A 17,820-nucleotide genomic window follows, 5' to 3' on the forward strand; every position below is an offset into this window, starting at 1 on the left:
TAATTTTTAGTTATCAATCTCTCTCTAAAGATAAAATGCTGATTTGAAATAACTTTTAAATATTGAAATAGGCTCGAGAGTCTATTTTTAGAACCCCTGGCTGTAGTAAACGAGCGAAACGTGTTCTGAGTCTGGACCCAAACCTGTACGGTCGTTTACCGTGTCCGCACGCGCCGCTCGCTCTCTCGTTTCAAACGTCAAATTCAAAAGTTTCCCGCCACGAAAGTGAATTTTATTTTTGGATTAAACATTTTCAAACCTTCATCTTCAACCCCTCCATACATCATTATCGACTAAGACCAACAGTTGGATGTTGACGACCGTTTGAAAATGGATCGGTCGAGATTAACGCGGCTGTCAACGGCACTGATCATCACCTGTAAGTTTTTTTTAACCCTTTCGCCGCAGTTTATTATTTATGTGTACATTCGCCTCAGGTGCTGCTGTGGCTAAACGTCGATTATTTATTTTCGCACGCTTGTTATACACGTAATGTATTGGTTTTTTTGTCCATGTGTGATCGAAAACTCAACTCGCGTGCTTCAATTGCAAACGAGCAATGAGTGCTTATCCATTAGTGCTTGTCAAATAATTAGTCATGTCGAAAGATGTAATTTTTTCAATTTGTATTCACTCTTCAACGCTTTTTTGTATGTTGTAAATAAACACATATGTCCGCTTTTTATGCGAATTATAATAAGCGTTGTGCAAACATTCAATTTGGGTTACGGAATTCAACCAATCTTTGAATTGCTTAAAAAATTTAATTGAGCGAAATATTCAAATTTGTATGTACATAAATTCAATGAAATGTATATTGTTAAAGAGATTTGTATGATTAAACTGTGGCTTTTATTAGATTTCAATCTAAAATTTTTGTTCAATGTTTATTCAAAATTTATACAGATAACCGCATTCAAACATCTTCAATTTCTTAACATATAATTATAACCCCATTTATAATAATATTATACATAATTGATCGTTTTATTTTTAAATGTACTTACTCAGTATAGTATAATTGTGACATTAAAACTATGTTCGAATGGTTAACTTTCAATTTACCATATAAGAAGCTGCGGCACATATGGCCAAGGTAAACACACACTCCAGACAACAATCTGTTTCCAATCCATTTTCGAGCATTTTATTCTGTCATCAATCATCATATTTAATGGTTCCATCTCGAGTCTGGGCCCGAGAACGGAGCGGAGAGGTATAAAAAACAACCCAAGTCGGAGATAACGAAGTCGAATGACAGGGGGCCTCCATTATTCCTGTTAAAATTTACATGTGCTCATAATTGATTGCTTCTCGGAAAGTAAACACGATTACACACAGAGATTTTAAATTATTATAAAATCGTAGCTCAACAGTTTCGGCATCATTCAATGCTTGAAAAAAAATTCAAATCATCCGAGAAATTTATAATATGCACCACTTAACGCACTCTGGTGACGCAGCGGAACTACCACATGTCTCTCGGGAGTTTTTTATTATTACTATTTCTAATTAAGTCAAAAATAAGGGCTGGATGCACCACCGTAACATCTCAAGTGTGACAAATGTACCCACACTAAAAATTCCCATGAAATATGTCCCATTTCCGCCCTCCCATCACTCATAACGTATTTAGTGCCTATTTATGGTTGAACACATGGGGTGCATTGATTATTTTATCGCATTTTTAAGGGGGCTTCGAGTGTCATTATTTTTAATCTTTTACACTTATCTTTTATTTATGATTATAATAATAAAATTAGCTTACTAAAATATACCCGTATCAATGTGAAAGACACGGTACTCTGAATCATGTCAAAAATATCATTTTTGGATCCTTAATCTATGAACTTTATATAAAAAAACTACTAAATTAATTTAAACACTTCCATATTATGTACATGAGTAATTTTGTAAAATGTGTACATTTATGGCTTTCTTTTGAAGATTTCCTGTAAATATGATTGAAATTTCATACTCGTGTCCTTTGCAAGCTGGCAATGCTATTATAAGGACATTTTTCAAATTTAAGAAAACATGTAGAAGTCTCTATTGTTCGCTTTAGCTACTACATGTCAAAAATATGTCAAACGCTTAACAAAAGCGTCACTTTTCATTCAAGAAATAGATTGATCTATTGCCGAGTTAGCGCGTACTGGGATAAGGTGTTCACTTAACAAAGACCTTTTTCCACAAATCGCCCTTTGAATGCACGAAGATAAAAGGACAATATTCCTCGAGAATCGTCGAATAATATAGGGATTTGTATCCCTCACATCCACCCTGACGCTCTTTTATTATTATCGCATTAAAACTCCATTGTTTGCTAAATCTTCTTATTCCCCATACAATGCAACTTAAATTGAATCAACGTTTCTTTTCAGGCGTCCTGGAACTCGCTTCGTGTTTCCACAATCATCAACATAATCCTGCAAGATATGGAAGCAGTGCCTTGACAGAAGATACTGGAGGATGCCAGAGGGCGATACAGAGAGCCGATTCTCTGAATGGAGCTACAATAGTCCTCGATTCTCCGGAAGCCATCCACGGAAAGTGGGTCTCTGAAGGGTGAGTCAACTTGATTTTTTTGAACGCCATCGGACAAATATGTTGGATAAATCTGCAATTAAAATTGGTCAGACGACATCCGAAGGGTGCGCCAAGCAACTTTTTGTAGCAGACTTTGGTAGAGTTATTCCATTTTGTCGAGAGCCGGTGTGCAACGTATGCGGTTTCGGAATGTCCCTGCAAATGATTTTCTCCGATCCGAAATGCGTATATTTGTAGATCTATACATGCACGCTCAGCATGCAGATTTTGTATGTTGCGGTTTGGGTCGTTGTCGATTCGTTTCCAGCGTTTCTGAAATGTGAGATTTGTGTGTTCGTTGTTGCAAACCGGACTTTTAAAATATATGTATGCGTCGAGGCAGGCTGGCCTATGAATAATTCATATTCCCTTATACCAACATCAATAATACTCAAACAAAACGACCAAACAAAAAAGTGGTACGCGAGTCTTCTTCTCCGCTTCCAACAAGATAGGATTGTTGGTTTTTGACCTGATGATTCCACTACTGTGGCTCGCGTCTTTAATATTACATATTTTGTCGCAATCTGTACACATAAAGTAATGTTGTTCATGTATTGAAATTTGATTAAAATACTTTTAATGATAGAGCTAGTTTTCGGTGACTAAATTATTTAAAAAATACTGCTGTAGAAATTTGGGATAGCTTTAGGTATAACAACGAATGTTCAGTTACTCTTATGATTAGAGTTAGGATAGTCACAGTGCTATCCATTGTTCGGCAAACCTTTAACAATGCATTTACAACCTTTGAACAATACACGGCCCCCTCAGACTCCGGTGACTACTTATGATACGTTGAAAAATTTGAATGAATTGAAACAGTGGCGTAACTAGTATGACGCGGGGGTATGCGGTGCATGCGACTCCTTTAGGATATCCAAATATTGATACATATATTTTAAAGAAAAAAAGTTAATAAACTTAAAAAAATGATCATAAATCGTCACGTTACTTAAACCCTTGTCCACGGCAATCAAGTTTTCGACTATAAATATATATTATAAGTAAAGCCCGGATAACCAGGGTGCCGTTCATTGTTCAAATGTTGTAAATGCATTGTTAAAGGTTTTCCAAATCGTTTTTACAAAGCATTTACAACAATTGAACAATGAGTGGCACCTTGGTTATCCGTACTCTATTTATAAGTGACCAAATATGTCAATTAACACGTTTTTTGTAGTAAGTCATGTCATTCTCACTACTGGCATTTTATGCATGACGTTTATAGCGGTCATCCGCTGGCAAAATGCTAAGGTTATAAATATACTAATATTTTTATATCCCAAAATTCGAAAAGCAACAGTGTTAGTCGTTTTTCATGTGATATGAATTTGTCTATAGAAGAAACTCAATCGGTCAATCCAACTTGCAATATTAACTATTGAACACGAAGAACCTTAGAAAATTTATTTAAAAGATGTGCTTGCAGAATTTGCAAATTTAAATGCATAGAAGGACATTTAGAAATTTGTTGATTCATTTTTGTACAAAAAAATGTAGTACCTTCGGTAACTTTTGCATGCGATACGCCACTGGATTGAAAACACTGAGCACTCGATTTATTGGGGAAATTCAACAATGTGATAATTCAATCATTTGTTTGTACATATAAGATTGGCCAGTATTATTCATTTGATTTTAAAACCAATTTTTGATTCATTATACTTATAAAGACTATAAAATTCATATAAACTATTTCGATGTTATATTTTTGCATGATATGAAGCACTGATCAACCTTTATATTAGATACCTAAAAACTTACAAAGAATAGATTGATTTTCCGTATTTGATTTGATTTACATATACAATCTGTTAAATTAGAACTAACGGCATTTCTACCTTATTAATTGAGTAAAAATATTTGAAATTCCTCACACGAAAAAGTCATCAATTTAGACTACATATATCTAAATTTAATATAATTATTGCATTATTAGTAAATAAATAAGCACGTTACAGTCGAAAAATCATTGGCGGCGCCCATCAATACACCATTAATATTAAACCGCCTCGAATTTGAATAACCATAACTGCCGCGATGCGCCATAATTTTAGCGATAGTTAATGACTTGTTTGTGCGTCCGTGAAATATCTTTATATAACCAAAATACAAATTTAATTAGCTTGCGGGGAAACTCGTCGATAAATTTAAAGCGCAATGACATGGCGATTATTTCACACTTACCGGACAGGTGAACGGACCCACAGTTTCGAAAGCTCTGAATGCATCGATGTTTACGGTAAGTGCACCTTGTTAGCCAGCAGGGTTGGTACTTACTATACGTACTCTTACAACATTCTATATTTACTCTTCCCTTTGTTTTATTGCCTCGAGATATTATTTACCGTAAAAAAAAGAAATTGATCCGAGTGCTTTACGATCCAGATCATGATCGATTATAGAAATTTTATATGTAATAAATCCCGCTCGTAGACATTCGATATGAATTTACAGGAAGTCCTTAAAGTATGTAGTTTCACTATATATTTTTTAATGTTGATTTGTTTTGATTTTAACGGTATTTTGGGGGAGTCGGATTTTTGCGCGCGCGACCGCCATTGTTTTGACCTCCATTCAACGTCGAATCTCAAACAAATTCAAAAGATTTATATCGATAAAGGACTGTTTGAGTAGGCCGACACGGCCTTTGTTCTAAAATTTAGTATCTGCCCTTACCTTTGTGGCAAACAAGAAGCCGCCAATCCTCGAGAGAGTGGGACTGGTTCCAATTTTGCACATTTGCATTCGCGTCGCCCCCTTGTCCGACAATCCCTCCTTCTGCTTAAATTTAAATAAGAGAAGCCACGACAGAGTCGAAAATAAAAACAAAAATGTAACAAGACACGTCTCTGCTTACGTTTAAAATATCCAATCCTATTGTTTGAAAGTGCACGTTTCTTTAGGAACCGTAAGTTAAAGCGAACGATTAAATGTATACATTATTATGAAATGAAGAAGAAATAAAGAGACGTATGGAATTAGGATGGTGTGCATTTGGACGAATGAATGCGGTTTTTAAATCAAAAATGCCATTTCGTCTGAAGAAAAAGATCTTCGATCAATGTGTTTTACCAGTGGTGACGTATGGATGTGAAACTTGGATATTGAACGCCAAGTTACTACACAAAGTCCAATGCACTCAAATAAGTATGAAACAATGCATGCTTGATATAAGGAGGAAAGACAGGAAACGGAATACGTGGGTGAGACGTATGACAAGGGTAGTGGATATAGTGGATAGAGTAAAGAGATTGAAATGGCAATGGACGGGCCACGTGGCTAGAAAAATGGACAAAAATAAGTACTAGAATAGTACCCGAGATAATGCAAAGGGGTAAAAGGAAGACTGCAGGGAAGATGGTTAGACGAAATTAGGAACAGAGACGAGTGGAAGCGTGTTGGAGAGACCTTCATCCAGCAGTGGATGGTGAATGGCTGTATATGAAGATGATAATGATGATTATTATGAAATATGTTTAAGCTATTGCGTATGTATTTAAGAAGATGTGTTAGAATCGAGATTTGGACCAAAGGGATGCTTCAGCTTCGTAACCTTTAAACTCAATCAATCAAAGTGATTTAAGAATCGGACTTCCAATGGAGTGAGTAATCGATTATCTTCAAATAATTGTTTATATATAAACGCACCAGCGAGGAATAGCAACGGTCGTGTGCCGTTGCCAATTAGGATTCCTGCTGAGCAGCTTATACATAGCTCGAAAGATCAGAGTGGTATGCCTCTGATGCAGATCGATTCATCTTCAGGTGAGGAGCGAAGAACAGAAGCGAGACCCCGCACCATTCGTCTTGAACAAACAAAAAATATATTTCGGCAAATGCAAAGTGACAAGCGTGTTTTATTTTAATTTCTTTAGGAAGTACACGATGGTTTTATAATTGCCGACGAACGATGACGATGATGGAGTTGGAGTCAGCCGACTCCAATCTGCACCGTCAGGTTTTGTGGTGGAGAGCACCACCTCTATGTGTACAAACAAACGAAACCGCTCGCATCTCCGCCTTGTTTATTTTTCTTAGTAAAACAAAGGTGGTAGTAGTAGTAGTGGGCTCGCTGGGTTCTTCAGAGGTCCTCAACTGATCTATTGTTATTAAAATAAGTATACATTAGTACAGAATAGTGCCTACTATTAGATATCGATGACTCATTGGCTTATTAGGTATAATCCAAGTGTAAACATGTGCTTTGTAAAAAGACATGTACCCAAAATCAAAGATTCTAATAGATATACTGGAATACATTTGCTGAATAAAATCCCCACTGGTTTTTCGTTGTGTTGTGTAGAATGTTTGCCTCATTACTATTGCGTGTACTTTATATGCGTACAAACACGTGCTGATTATCATAATGAGATAATTGAATCGTTTATTTATGAGGCGTCAGTTCGTTTGGAATAATTACTGATGCTTTTTAGTTACAGGTTTGCGTAATTTAATCGTTTTTTTAAACATATTTAAGATGTGTTAGATCGAAGTCAATAAAAAAATGATTCTTATTATAGTCGCGCTCGCGTAAATCGCAACACTGTTTAAACCCAATTGAAAGTCTCGATTTAAATTCAATTGAAATTTTATGAATGTGCTCCGTTCTACCGACTTGTAATTTCTCAAGACTCGTATTCTCAACTTTTCGTGTACTTGAACAGGAGTTTGTATATTGTATAAAAAATATTTATTTTTGTTTGTAATATCTTTTAATACACGAGACATATTGTGATTACTCATAGGTTAATACACTTTAAAATAAATTCTTACCATATTATTTTAGTAGTTTATGTTTATCTCGTAGAATAAGTATTTCACAATGTAAATCATTTTCGTATGTGTGTTTTGCGTACGTATAAACTAACTCGACGACAAAATACACCGAAATAGTTGGGCAAATGAGTCTCAAGAAATTTCAAGTAGGTGGAACAAGGTGGACCCGTTTAAAATATAGAAGGTAATAATAATTTATCTTATCAATGGCGTGGACTAGTGGTTAGCATATTATGCTTTCGAGCAGAGTTTCATAGGTTCGATTACCACTGGAGTCCCATTGCTTGGTTTGTGACTTGAGGTTGATCGTTTCTCATCAGAGTTTGCCAATTTTTCTGATTTTCATTGAAACGGTTCCTATAAAATTGACAATTTCCTCCCCAATGAGTTCTTCAGCGTCTCAGAGTTCGCCGGTTTGATAAAAAATGCTGCAAAATTTTATCCATAGATGTCTCTGTGGATGATTATCGTACACAAATCGTATTGTATAATCGCTTATTGATTGTATTATATAATAAAAATGCTTGCAATGCACTTTGCAATGTTTGACCATAGATGTCGTCTATAATGTAAAAGTATATAATAATATGTTATATGTAATTTGGTGTGCTTCTTGGTCTGTATAGTACGCTCGTCGTTTTGGAGCGATCTGTAAGACGAGTGTACACTACCGTCCATATGTTTAAGACCAAAGTGTTTTTGGAGCATATTTTACACAATTTTGGACCAATTTAAAAAATATAAACTCAGTTATGTTCAAAAAATACGCATTTATTAAAATAAATAAAGATATTACAACAATTAATAAACATAAAATTATAAAAAAATAAAAACGTCAAACTGAACTTTCGTCAAAAAACCCACCCTTACTTTTAATCACTGCTGCACATAGTCTCGGCATTCTATTTATTAAATTTTGAAGTGTGATGGGAGGTATGGACTTCCAACTTTCCTGTAGATGATTCCAAAACTTATTTATGGATGTTGAGCGATGGATTCTGGTTCGTCTGTCCAATTCGTCCCACAAAAGTTCTATTGGGTTTAGATCGGGGGATTGAGGAGGCCAGTTCATGATTTTTAAATTATTTTTTTCTTCTTCTTGTTGTAAGAAGTCCATGCATAGCTTTGATTTATGTTTTGGGTCATTATCTTGTTGGAATATAAAATCATGCCCACATAAGTTCCGGCCGCACGGCAAAACTTGTTCTTTTAAAATTTTCAAATACCCTTCTTTTTTTAAAATTCCATTAATTTTGATTAAAATCCCAACTCCAGCTCTTGAGAAACATCCCCATATCATTATGGATCCACCACCATACTTGATTGTTGGCAGCACACAGTCTGGCATCATTTTTTCTTGGGGAGTGCGCCGGACGTAAACTCGTCTTTTCGAACCGAACAATTCAAACTTCGATTCATCGGACCAAATCACTTTTGACCAATCTTCAATTGACCAATTACGATGCTGAAGAGCCCAAGCTAGTCTTTTCGCTTTATTATTTCTTCTTAATAATGGTTTTCTTACTGCTATGCGCCCTTCCAGCTTCACTTCCATCAGCCGACGTTTAACCGTGGTGACCGATACTTTTTTGAAGGCTGTCTTTTCTATGTCAGAGGCGATTTCTGGTGCCGTTATCCTTCTATTTCGCTTGCTCAATAATATCATTTGTTGATCCAATGCTTGTGTTGTGATTCTGGGACGTCCTGATTTTGATAAATCCATAATGTTGTTAGAATTTTGGAATTTTTTTATCGTCTGTTGTACTGCAGTCTTCGAAATATTCAAATTTTCGGCGATATATCGTTGGGTTTTTTGCTGTTTGTAAAGAGCAATAATGGCTCCTCGAGTTTCCATGGTGAGATTTTTATTTTTTCCCATATTTCTTCAAAAATTTTTGTCCTCTTTATGTATTATAAATTTTTCCGCTAGTACGACTTCAAAGTCTGACTGATCAGATTAAACTGAACCAAATTCATTTAGGGTTTATTATTTTGAACTGTTTCGATGTCATATCAGCAGGATAAAATAACAAAAAAAGTTCGTAACATAAACTGCGTATAGTAGAGTTGTCGAATTGCAACATGTGTCGATTCGTCACGCGGTGTCTTTGAGCCCATTTTGAACCCTTATATAAAAAAAACAACAAACCAATGGGATAATCCCTGTTTTTTTTGCTCAAATTAAATCCAAGGGTGTAGGGAAACAAATGATACCCATTTCTTTGAACTATTTTACGCTAAATTATTTTAATGGACATTAGAAATCGAGTTATAGGTTTGGTCTTAAACATATGGACGGTAGTGTACATGATTAATTGAATAAAATAAAAACATGAAACATTTGATATAACATATTTCATGACAGGCCGAATTAAACCAGTAATAAAATCAAAAGGAGCTTTAATAATAATTTCTTCTTTATTATAAATGATAACATTCGATGTTTTTATCCCAAATTGCACATCAACTGTGAAGTCTACGTTGTAAAACCTTCATACTGTAATATTAAAATTTTCCCCAGCCCATTTTTTGTAACCTATTTTTCAACAATTTGTGTTAAAAGAATGCACTGCAGTACCAACTACTGTTTTTATGACTTTGGACGTTGATTTTGTTTTGAGTGTTTGGACGTTTTTCTTTAGTTTAAGTGTTGTGGAAGAATTTTTCTTTGTCTTATCGAAAAATGTTGACATGTACTATCATGAATTATGTCACTAGCATAAATTAGTCCATATATTTCCAATTTGATGTTGTTGTAAACACGTGTTATCGCCCGTAGAACGTCAATCAACGTTGAAATTAAATTCCTTAAATATTCAAATCGTCATCATGCGTACACATATAGATAAGAATTCCGATGATTCGACACAGATGCTCGGCGCATCGCCGTATTTCCTGTCGCACTTTTTAAATCATTTCGACACAGACGAAGTGTCCTCCATCTCGAAAACGAATACAAATGGCGCTCGTCCTGTTCAAAATTAAATTTCGCAAAACGACAACGTCAAATGGCATAGCGTAGCAAGACACGAGGAAAGCGACTAATTAATACGGATGACACGTCTGAGGCGATGCGACGTTTCACCACAAATCGACTGAGACCAACAACCGACTTTTTGATTTATGTCACACAATTATCACACAGAGGCCAATCCACATGAGTTGTCTCTAGAATTTTTAAATGATAAATCCACTAAAATTATACTTTAGTGGATGTTTGACCAAAACCGGTTGAAACTTTGAGAGTCCACGGTCCGGTAGTTGAGAGCCCCACACCGGAGGCCTCGTTGGAATAATTGACAAGTGGCTGACATTGTTTGGAACACGTTTCACGTTATTTGAATGCCTCCCCGTGATTGAACAAGATGTTTATCTGTGAGCGCTCCGCGCCGCCATCTCTAATTTTATTACGCGGCCTTCCTGACTAACGACACGTTTTCAAAACGTTTATTATGCATATGTTTGTGTGTATGCATGCTTGTCCAAAAGCTCCTATCTATTTATTTATTTACATTAGAATGGTGGGTAGAGCCTCTGGGAATTTGAAGTCACATTTGAAATTAGATACGAAGAAGTTAAACACGGTCGTTTAGATTGAGCTTTATTCACCATTCAAAACGCATTCTATTTGTCCTAAGATTTAGATTAGATGTTTGTAAATTATTATTTTTAGAAATTGTGGGCGTAGAAGCTTTCATTATATAATATTCAAAAGATTATTTGAACCGCGAAGAAATTATTTGATTAAATCCTTGTACAAATAATAATACCTACTAACTATTAACATTTTATGATAGTGTGTAATTGAAATGTATTCAACACAAGTTTAAATTCCAAAGAAGATCTTCTTTACTAAAGCGATGTAAATATATAGGAATACTTGTATTCACGATGATTATAATTTGTAACGTTGATTTTCATTGACGTCTCCGTGCAATCGTTTTTTTTTTGTCGGATAATTATTGATTTCGTGGCCCACAGTTTGCGAAGCGCACCCGTTACTCTTTCAAAAGTAATTTTCATCTCTCACGACCATAAATCAAACGACTACCCACAGTTTTTAACGTTTTCGATTAATCACCGCATAAATTTTGTTGATTTAATGTTTACACACGTACCGATACCACCTTTATTTTTTATTTCCCTTCCAATCGATCGATAGATTTGTACACGGACGTTTGAACTTCTTTTTGTATACAACTTTTTGTACGTCGAATCAATTATAAAGGCAGCAAAGCACAGGCGCTCAAAATCAATTTCACGTACAATCATCGAGGATTACTTACGCGCGCCGATTCAGAGGTCTCATTCTACACAATAATAAATCTCGACGGGATTTTATTTTATATTATTATAAATGACAAAAGATCCTCGCCTTCCTTATGCGTGCAAGCTCCTTTTGATTCGTTGAAATAAGACTAAAAAAAATCTGAACACTGAAATGTCACTGTTAGTTCAGCGAGCAAGTCTCCTACGTTTCTTGTTTGTTGAATACACAAAGACGCGTAGGTTTTGTTAACTTTTTTCTGGTGTTGTCGTTGTCGCATAGGTGAGAAACCGGTCATGCTTTTTTAAGGTGTTAATGTGTGTGATTAAACATTTTCGTAGAGTATCGATTATTACATGAGGAAAAACGGAATATTTTTAGCGCCGTTAAAAGGCATTCGAATCTTGTTTGTCTTACTATTTTTTTAGAATTCTAGAAAGTTTGACCACCCACGTTTTATCAACAAGATCAAATCGCAATGTGATCTTTAACTGTTATGAAAAATATCGATATTATTTTGCATTTAAAACCGTTCGTAATGCGCTATACTGCATTTCATAGAAATTCGAATATACATACATACATATCCCCCAAGTTGGTTTTGTTCATTTTGCAGGATGCGTTTCATTAACAGGAAACTGCACATTGTGCACAATCCCCAAAAGACCTCTAGCTATATAGCTAGCTCAGGTATCCTGACGAACTCTGCGGGAGATCTCAAATTGAATTCTCAAAATGCATCGGTGAATTCTACCTCACAGCATGTGCCCGTCAAACATTCCTTATACACAGGCATACAGCTAGTGTTTGTTTACCTTTTCCCTATTTTTTTGGGGGTTCAAAACGACCCTACCAAAGTCAACAAATGTGACTTTTGTCTCGCAATAGTAAATACGCTTTTTTGTTTAGCTATTCTATACGATATAGGAATTGTTGTCACACAAATAATTCTCTACGGTTTTCTTCGCATTTCAGTTGTTAAGAGTATCCATGTATTATATTGTATTTTCAGTCGTTCGAGCATCTCTGTTTTACAAGGAGGATAATGGAAAAAAACAAGCAAGCAAACCGCCCACAATATTCCTGTTTCGTATTTTGACGCTGTCACGTTTTTAACGACATTTGAATATTTAACGAGATACTCATTGAATGTCGTATTTTCGAATTTGAATGCGCGTCGATGTCTCCGCTTATAATAACTCACTTTTATTGCCCGCGTCAAGTTCTGTATACATATGTAATGTGACGAATACTCAATTACGTGAAGATTATACGAAAATGAAAACAAACGCTCGTTATCCATAGTCTGTCCTTTGAACAGGCCTAAGTAAAAAACATTTAATTCGGAAAATACCGGTATCAAAAAATAAAACCTCCATATTAAATTGAAAATATGTACCAGAGTTGCTGTTTTATATATGTAGATTATTTTTTTTTATCGTTGTCACAATTATTGTCTTTCTGAACATGATGTATAAGAGTATATGAATATATTAAAAAAAATATATTCGCGTAATTTAGTAAGCTATAGTTCCTTGTATGCGAAGACACGTTTAGTTATCGCAAACCGATAGCCATTCTACGTAAAGTATAATGAGTTTGTGTTTATTTTCCCATCCTATCTCTTTTGAGACTTGTTTACACGATGCTGAACAAGAAATTAAAATTGCTGCCTCTCACATTGCGTTGGCGAGAATCCTGTCGTGAATCATCGTGTCGACAAAAATGCTTCACTGAAACGTGCAAAATGTTCCGAGATAAAATAATCAACAATTAAAAATTGAATTCGGTGAAAAGCAATCAGAAATATATACCCATCTCAATAATTCAATTATCTATGTAATGAGAGTGAAAGAGACAAAATATAGCGTACGTGCGAATATGTAAATGCATTCAATTGGTCCGATCATATTATTGATATAATTCGTCGTTTTTCTATTGGTCAATGCAAATTGTTTTAATTGGCTTATTTTTGTCGGCCATTTTGAATTGTTACATGCAAATGCAGAGGGATGCTTCAACTTATTTTATTATATGTATAAAATATTAATTTTCGAAACCGATTCATATTCATGTCAAGTACGCGTCTCGTCGATCACTTATTATCTTTTGACATATTTCAATTCAAATCATGCATATTTATCAGCTGTTTACAAAATATTCCGCACTCGTCTCGACGAATATTTGGTATGAGAATCGATTTAAAATTCAGGAGGCTAAATTTCTCATTGATTTTTAAATTTTATACCCCTGCTTCAAACGTAAACCACACCGGTCTTAAATCACTTGTCACTTTTTTGTTTTGACATGGGACATAGTTTATTTTTTCCTCCTTTTTAAATAAACTATCCTTTTTTTTCGTCCAACCTCCGTTTATCCTTCATCTGGTTTTTGGACATCGTGCGGCTACAGATGGCTCATATTATAATATTACTGTAAAAAATAAATAAAACGGCTCTGTGTATTTTAAATACAACACCTAAACACGTTACAACAATCGTACCGGTATGATTTATTTAAAAATAATTAATAGAGCAAACCCTTCCTTATGTAATACAATTTGTATGATCACTGGATACCTATATTTTATTCAAATCATGCTGTACGTTTCGTTTAGTTTATTTAAATACATTTTGTACAAGTTTTGCTAAATAACTCGTTCATGGATGTTTCACTCTCGTATATATGGGCGTATGCTTCAAAAGATCACCGATATTATCATCGTTCTTAGCACACACACAAAAAAGCTGCTCATATAAATCATTGTAAACTATGACAAGACACAATGAATAAAAAAAAGCCTAAAAACGACCACGTCGTTGTAGAAATATAAACATGGTTTTAAAAAGAAACGTCTAACCGCAAGACGCTCAACTATGTATTGAATTTCACTTAGATGTATTTATATTATTTTTTTATATAGATAGATAGAGTTACATACGAATTCTCATGGGTATTGTTTGTCAAGAGAGTTTTTATTTCTTAAAATAAAAAAAATTAAACGAGTACTCGTTGCTTTTGATGCTCACATTAAATATGGGAGGACGGTTATTATCTTGTCTTCGAAGATAGTCGACAATAAATCAACGTTTAATTAGTGGGAGTCGATGTTTACTTTGCGAAAAATTTTGGGCGTGATTATAGCCGTGCGTACTTCTCAAATGGCAACTGAGGTTTTTAATCGAACCATTAAATCAACGATTTTAAACTTCGACTCCTTGTACGTAAGAGCATACTGTAATTGATCGTAAATTACGATGATCGTTTTATGATTGTGGATTTATTTATTATACATATCTAATCCAATCTGGTTTTCTGCATACCTTCTCGAGAGAACAATGAGACCTTATTTACGACTCGGCTCTAAGCGGACGATATTTACATTTTTAAATAAAGTTGTACTACTTTTATTGCTTTGTATCTTATTGGTTGTATGTTTTATAATTCAGGTGCGAAACTCGTCCTGGTCCAGAGTTCCTGCTACGCTCCTACACTTTCCATTCGAACAACACATTCAAGTTAATCCAGTACTACTATGCTGAGGAGTCGTGCAGCAATCCAGGGTATACGGTTATAGCAAGGGGTCAATTGATGTCTCACGATCGCTACTCACTTTCGACTGTGTCTGTGATTCCGAATTCGATGAATGTGGCGTATCATTTATCACAAAAGATCAACCAAACATGTCCAGGTAAATACAATTTGCTTTAACTTTCTATCTATTGTCTTCAACGCACAATATGCTGGATACCATTTGGGTACTTTATTTTGTTTATCTACGATCAATTCATGCAAACAAACATCAACTTTATATAACAACATTTATCTCTTTCTTTTTAGGCGTAGTAAGAAAGCGTTGGAAGCCATACAAAGAGTACAACATTTTAAATTTATCCGAAGAGACAACGTTCACCAATCACAGAAGCGCTAGTGGAGGAACTGAAGAAGCTTTCCACAAACCAGGAACATCAAGAAAGCATCACAGATCTCACCATCAATACTCGGAAAAGTTCAACTGCTTGAGATCTTTATCTCTGGTCTTTCACGAGTTGCACCAATACAAAGTTCAAATCAGGCCGGGATTGGACGGAAACTTCAAAACGACGCACTTCAGACAAGAGCTTCTTTTGGGTGATATCCACTCTAAATTGACCTCCAGGGCTGATTATAAACCGACTGCTTATCAAGTTCCTTTACTACGAGTGGATTCTTCAGTAGCCGATACTCTAGGCTTGGATAGTGCTTCTTTGACCAAAAGTAAATCATTGCTCAATATTGATTCTAGAAGTATTGAAGACAACAGAGGACGCGTTTATAAGAAGAGCTATGTTGGACACTTTGACGTTGGAACAGTTGGAGAGCTAGACTCAATTTTGTCTTCTAAAGCTAGCGAAGAAGTTAAAAATGAAAGAACCTCGACTGATCCTGTAGAGATATTCAATTATTGCCACGTATGCTCAGCAGTTTCTACTGCAAATGAAAAGTCACCTCCTTATTTGATGACTAAAGTGACTCTACCTCTACATCTAAGCGGTGAATGGGTGTCTCTAAGTTGTGAACAACGTCCTATGCATCTGTATCTAACGAGACATTTCCGATTCTATACGGGAGATCACACTTGGATTGTGGAGTATAAATTCTTCTATGATTCAATATGCACTGGTTCAAGCTTTTCAGTAACAGCTGCAGGTCATTATAAGATAGGAAAATCAGATCAACATGTTTCGGGTGGTACTGAAGTAGATTTCCACGTGGAGCGTGCTTCGTTGACAGTTTTCGATTTGAGAATGATTGAGAATTTAAAACAAGACTATGATTGTGGATCTGGTGAGTGGAGATTGGGAGTTCCCAGAGAAATGTCAAGTACTAATGGTTGTCCGACGTTGGGATTGGTAGTTCCGAGTATTGAATATGAGCTTTTGAGATTAGAAGTTGATTTCCATGGATCATGGTTATTGTATATGGGACAGGCTGACACCGAAGGGAAAAGAAGAGGTGCAAAAGAACGTCCCACAGCTTATCAGCCGGCTTTGATTCAATGTCACAGTTTGCCGCCACATTCTGAAAATTTGAGAGAAATCCTTAGTAGTCCGTTGTATAGTGATGATGTATATTCCAATTATGATCATAGAATTCTGGCTATGGATAAGGATGATTCGTATTCTGCTGCTGTTCCAATACGTGTAAGTTTTAGTATATTGTTTGTTTGTGTGTTGTGTATATTTGGCAGTAGGTGATACGAAGGTTTGAATACAGAGTAAATATTTTTATTTAAAACTTGTGATATAGGATATGTTTATTGTATACAGTATGAATGTTATTTATTTTGTGTATATTATGAAAGTTAAGTTGTAAATATTTTGATGTTAAATGTGAATTACATGTGCCTTTAAAATGTTATATTATTAGGTTAATATCAGATGCTTTGTACATTTTAATATATTTTGTAATGATCTCATTGATGATATTATTAAAATATTTCAGTCATGTGTGTATGAAAATGTGCCACAAAATATTAGGTAATAAGTAGAATTTATTATATAAAGTTCAAATAAAATATATTGATTAAAAGTTGTAAATGTATCATATTTATTAAGATTACCGTGAATAAAAATAGATTTTTTAAAGAAACTGTGGTTTTATTTATGTGTCAATGTTCATTTATATTATAATATTATTAAATAAATTCAAAAAAATACAGGTAGCATGCATTTTTATATAAATAAATATTTTATAATCTTTTAATTTTTTCAGAATAAATTTGTTAAAAAATTGAAAAGATAAAATTAGCAGTGACATCTGCATAATTTTTTTAAAAGCTTTATTAATATTTTGGTTTGTATACACACTTGATGAAAGTTGTAAAATTTCACCGCGTATACAAACTAAACTTTAATTTTTATAAAATTAGATAGATGGCTAATAAAGCTCAATTATATTATGACAGAAACGGAATACCTGGGTGAGAATTATGACAAGAGTAGTGGATAGATTGAAATGGCAATGGTCGGGTCACTTAGCTTGAAGAATGGACGAAAGGTGGACAAAGGAAGTGCTAGAATGGTACCCTAGAGAATGTATTGTAGAAGGGCTAAAAGGAAGACCACAAGGAAGATGGGTAGACGAAATTACAAAAATGTGTGGGGTGAGATAGATGAAAATTGCGCAAAACAGAGACAAAA

At 34.8% G+C, this 17,820-nt stretch overlaps 1 protein-coding gene across 1 annotated transcript; it reads left to right on the forward strand.

Moving 5' to 3' along the window:
- Positions 1–139: 139 nt before the first annotated feature.
- LOC143914675 (protein APCDD1-like) lies at positions 140–17,262 on the forward strand. The gene is made up of 4 exons (XM_077434969.1): positions 140–379; positions 2,385–2,568; positions 15,088–15,329; positions 15,479–17,262. The coding sequence occupies exons 1-4, from the start codon at positions 331–333 to the stop codon at positions 16,873–16,875; spliced, it is 1,872 nt and encodes a 623-aa protein (XP_077291095.1). The 5' UTR covers positions 140–330; the 3' UTR covers positions 16,876–17,262.
- Positions 17,263–17,820: the final 558 nt, after the last annotated feature.

This window comes from Arctopsyche grandis, chromosome 7, assembly GCF_051622035.1.
Source record: "Arctopsyche grandis isolate Sample6627 chromosome 7, ASM5162203v2, whole genome shotgun sequence".
Classification (NCBI taxonomy): Eukaryota; Metazoa; Arthropoda; class Insecta; order Trichoptera; family Hydropsychidae; genus Arctopsyche; species Arctopsyche grandis.

What these genes read in the sequence shown, in the direction of transcription:
- LOC143914675 (XM_077434969.1), top strand. Translation starts at nt 331, where the DNA reads ATGGATCGGTCGAGATTAACGCGGCTGTCAACGGCACTGATCATCACC. An exon ending in GGAAAGTGGGTCTCTGAAGG is followed by an intron (nt 2,569 to 15,087) that starts GTGAGTCAACTT and finishes TTTATAATTCAG; the next exon opens with GTGCGAAACTCGTCCTGGTC. An exon ending in GATCAACCAAACATGTCCAG is followed by an intron (nt 15,330 to 15,478) that starts GTAAATACAATT and finishes CTTTCTTTTTAG; the next exon opens with GCGTAGTAAGAAAGCGTTGG.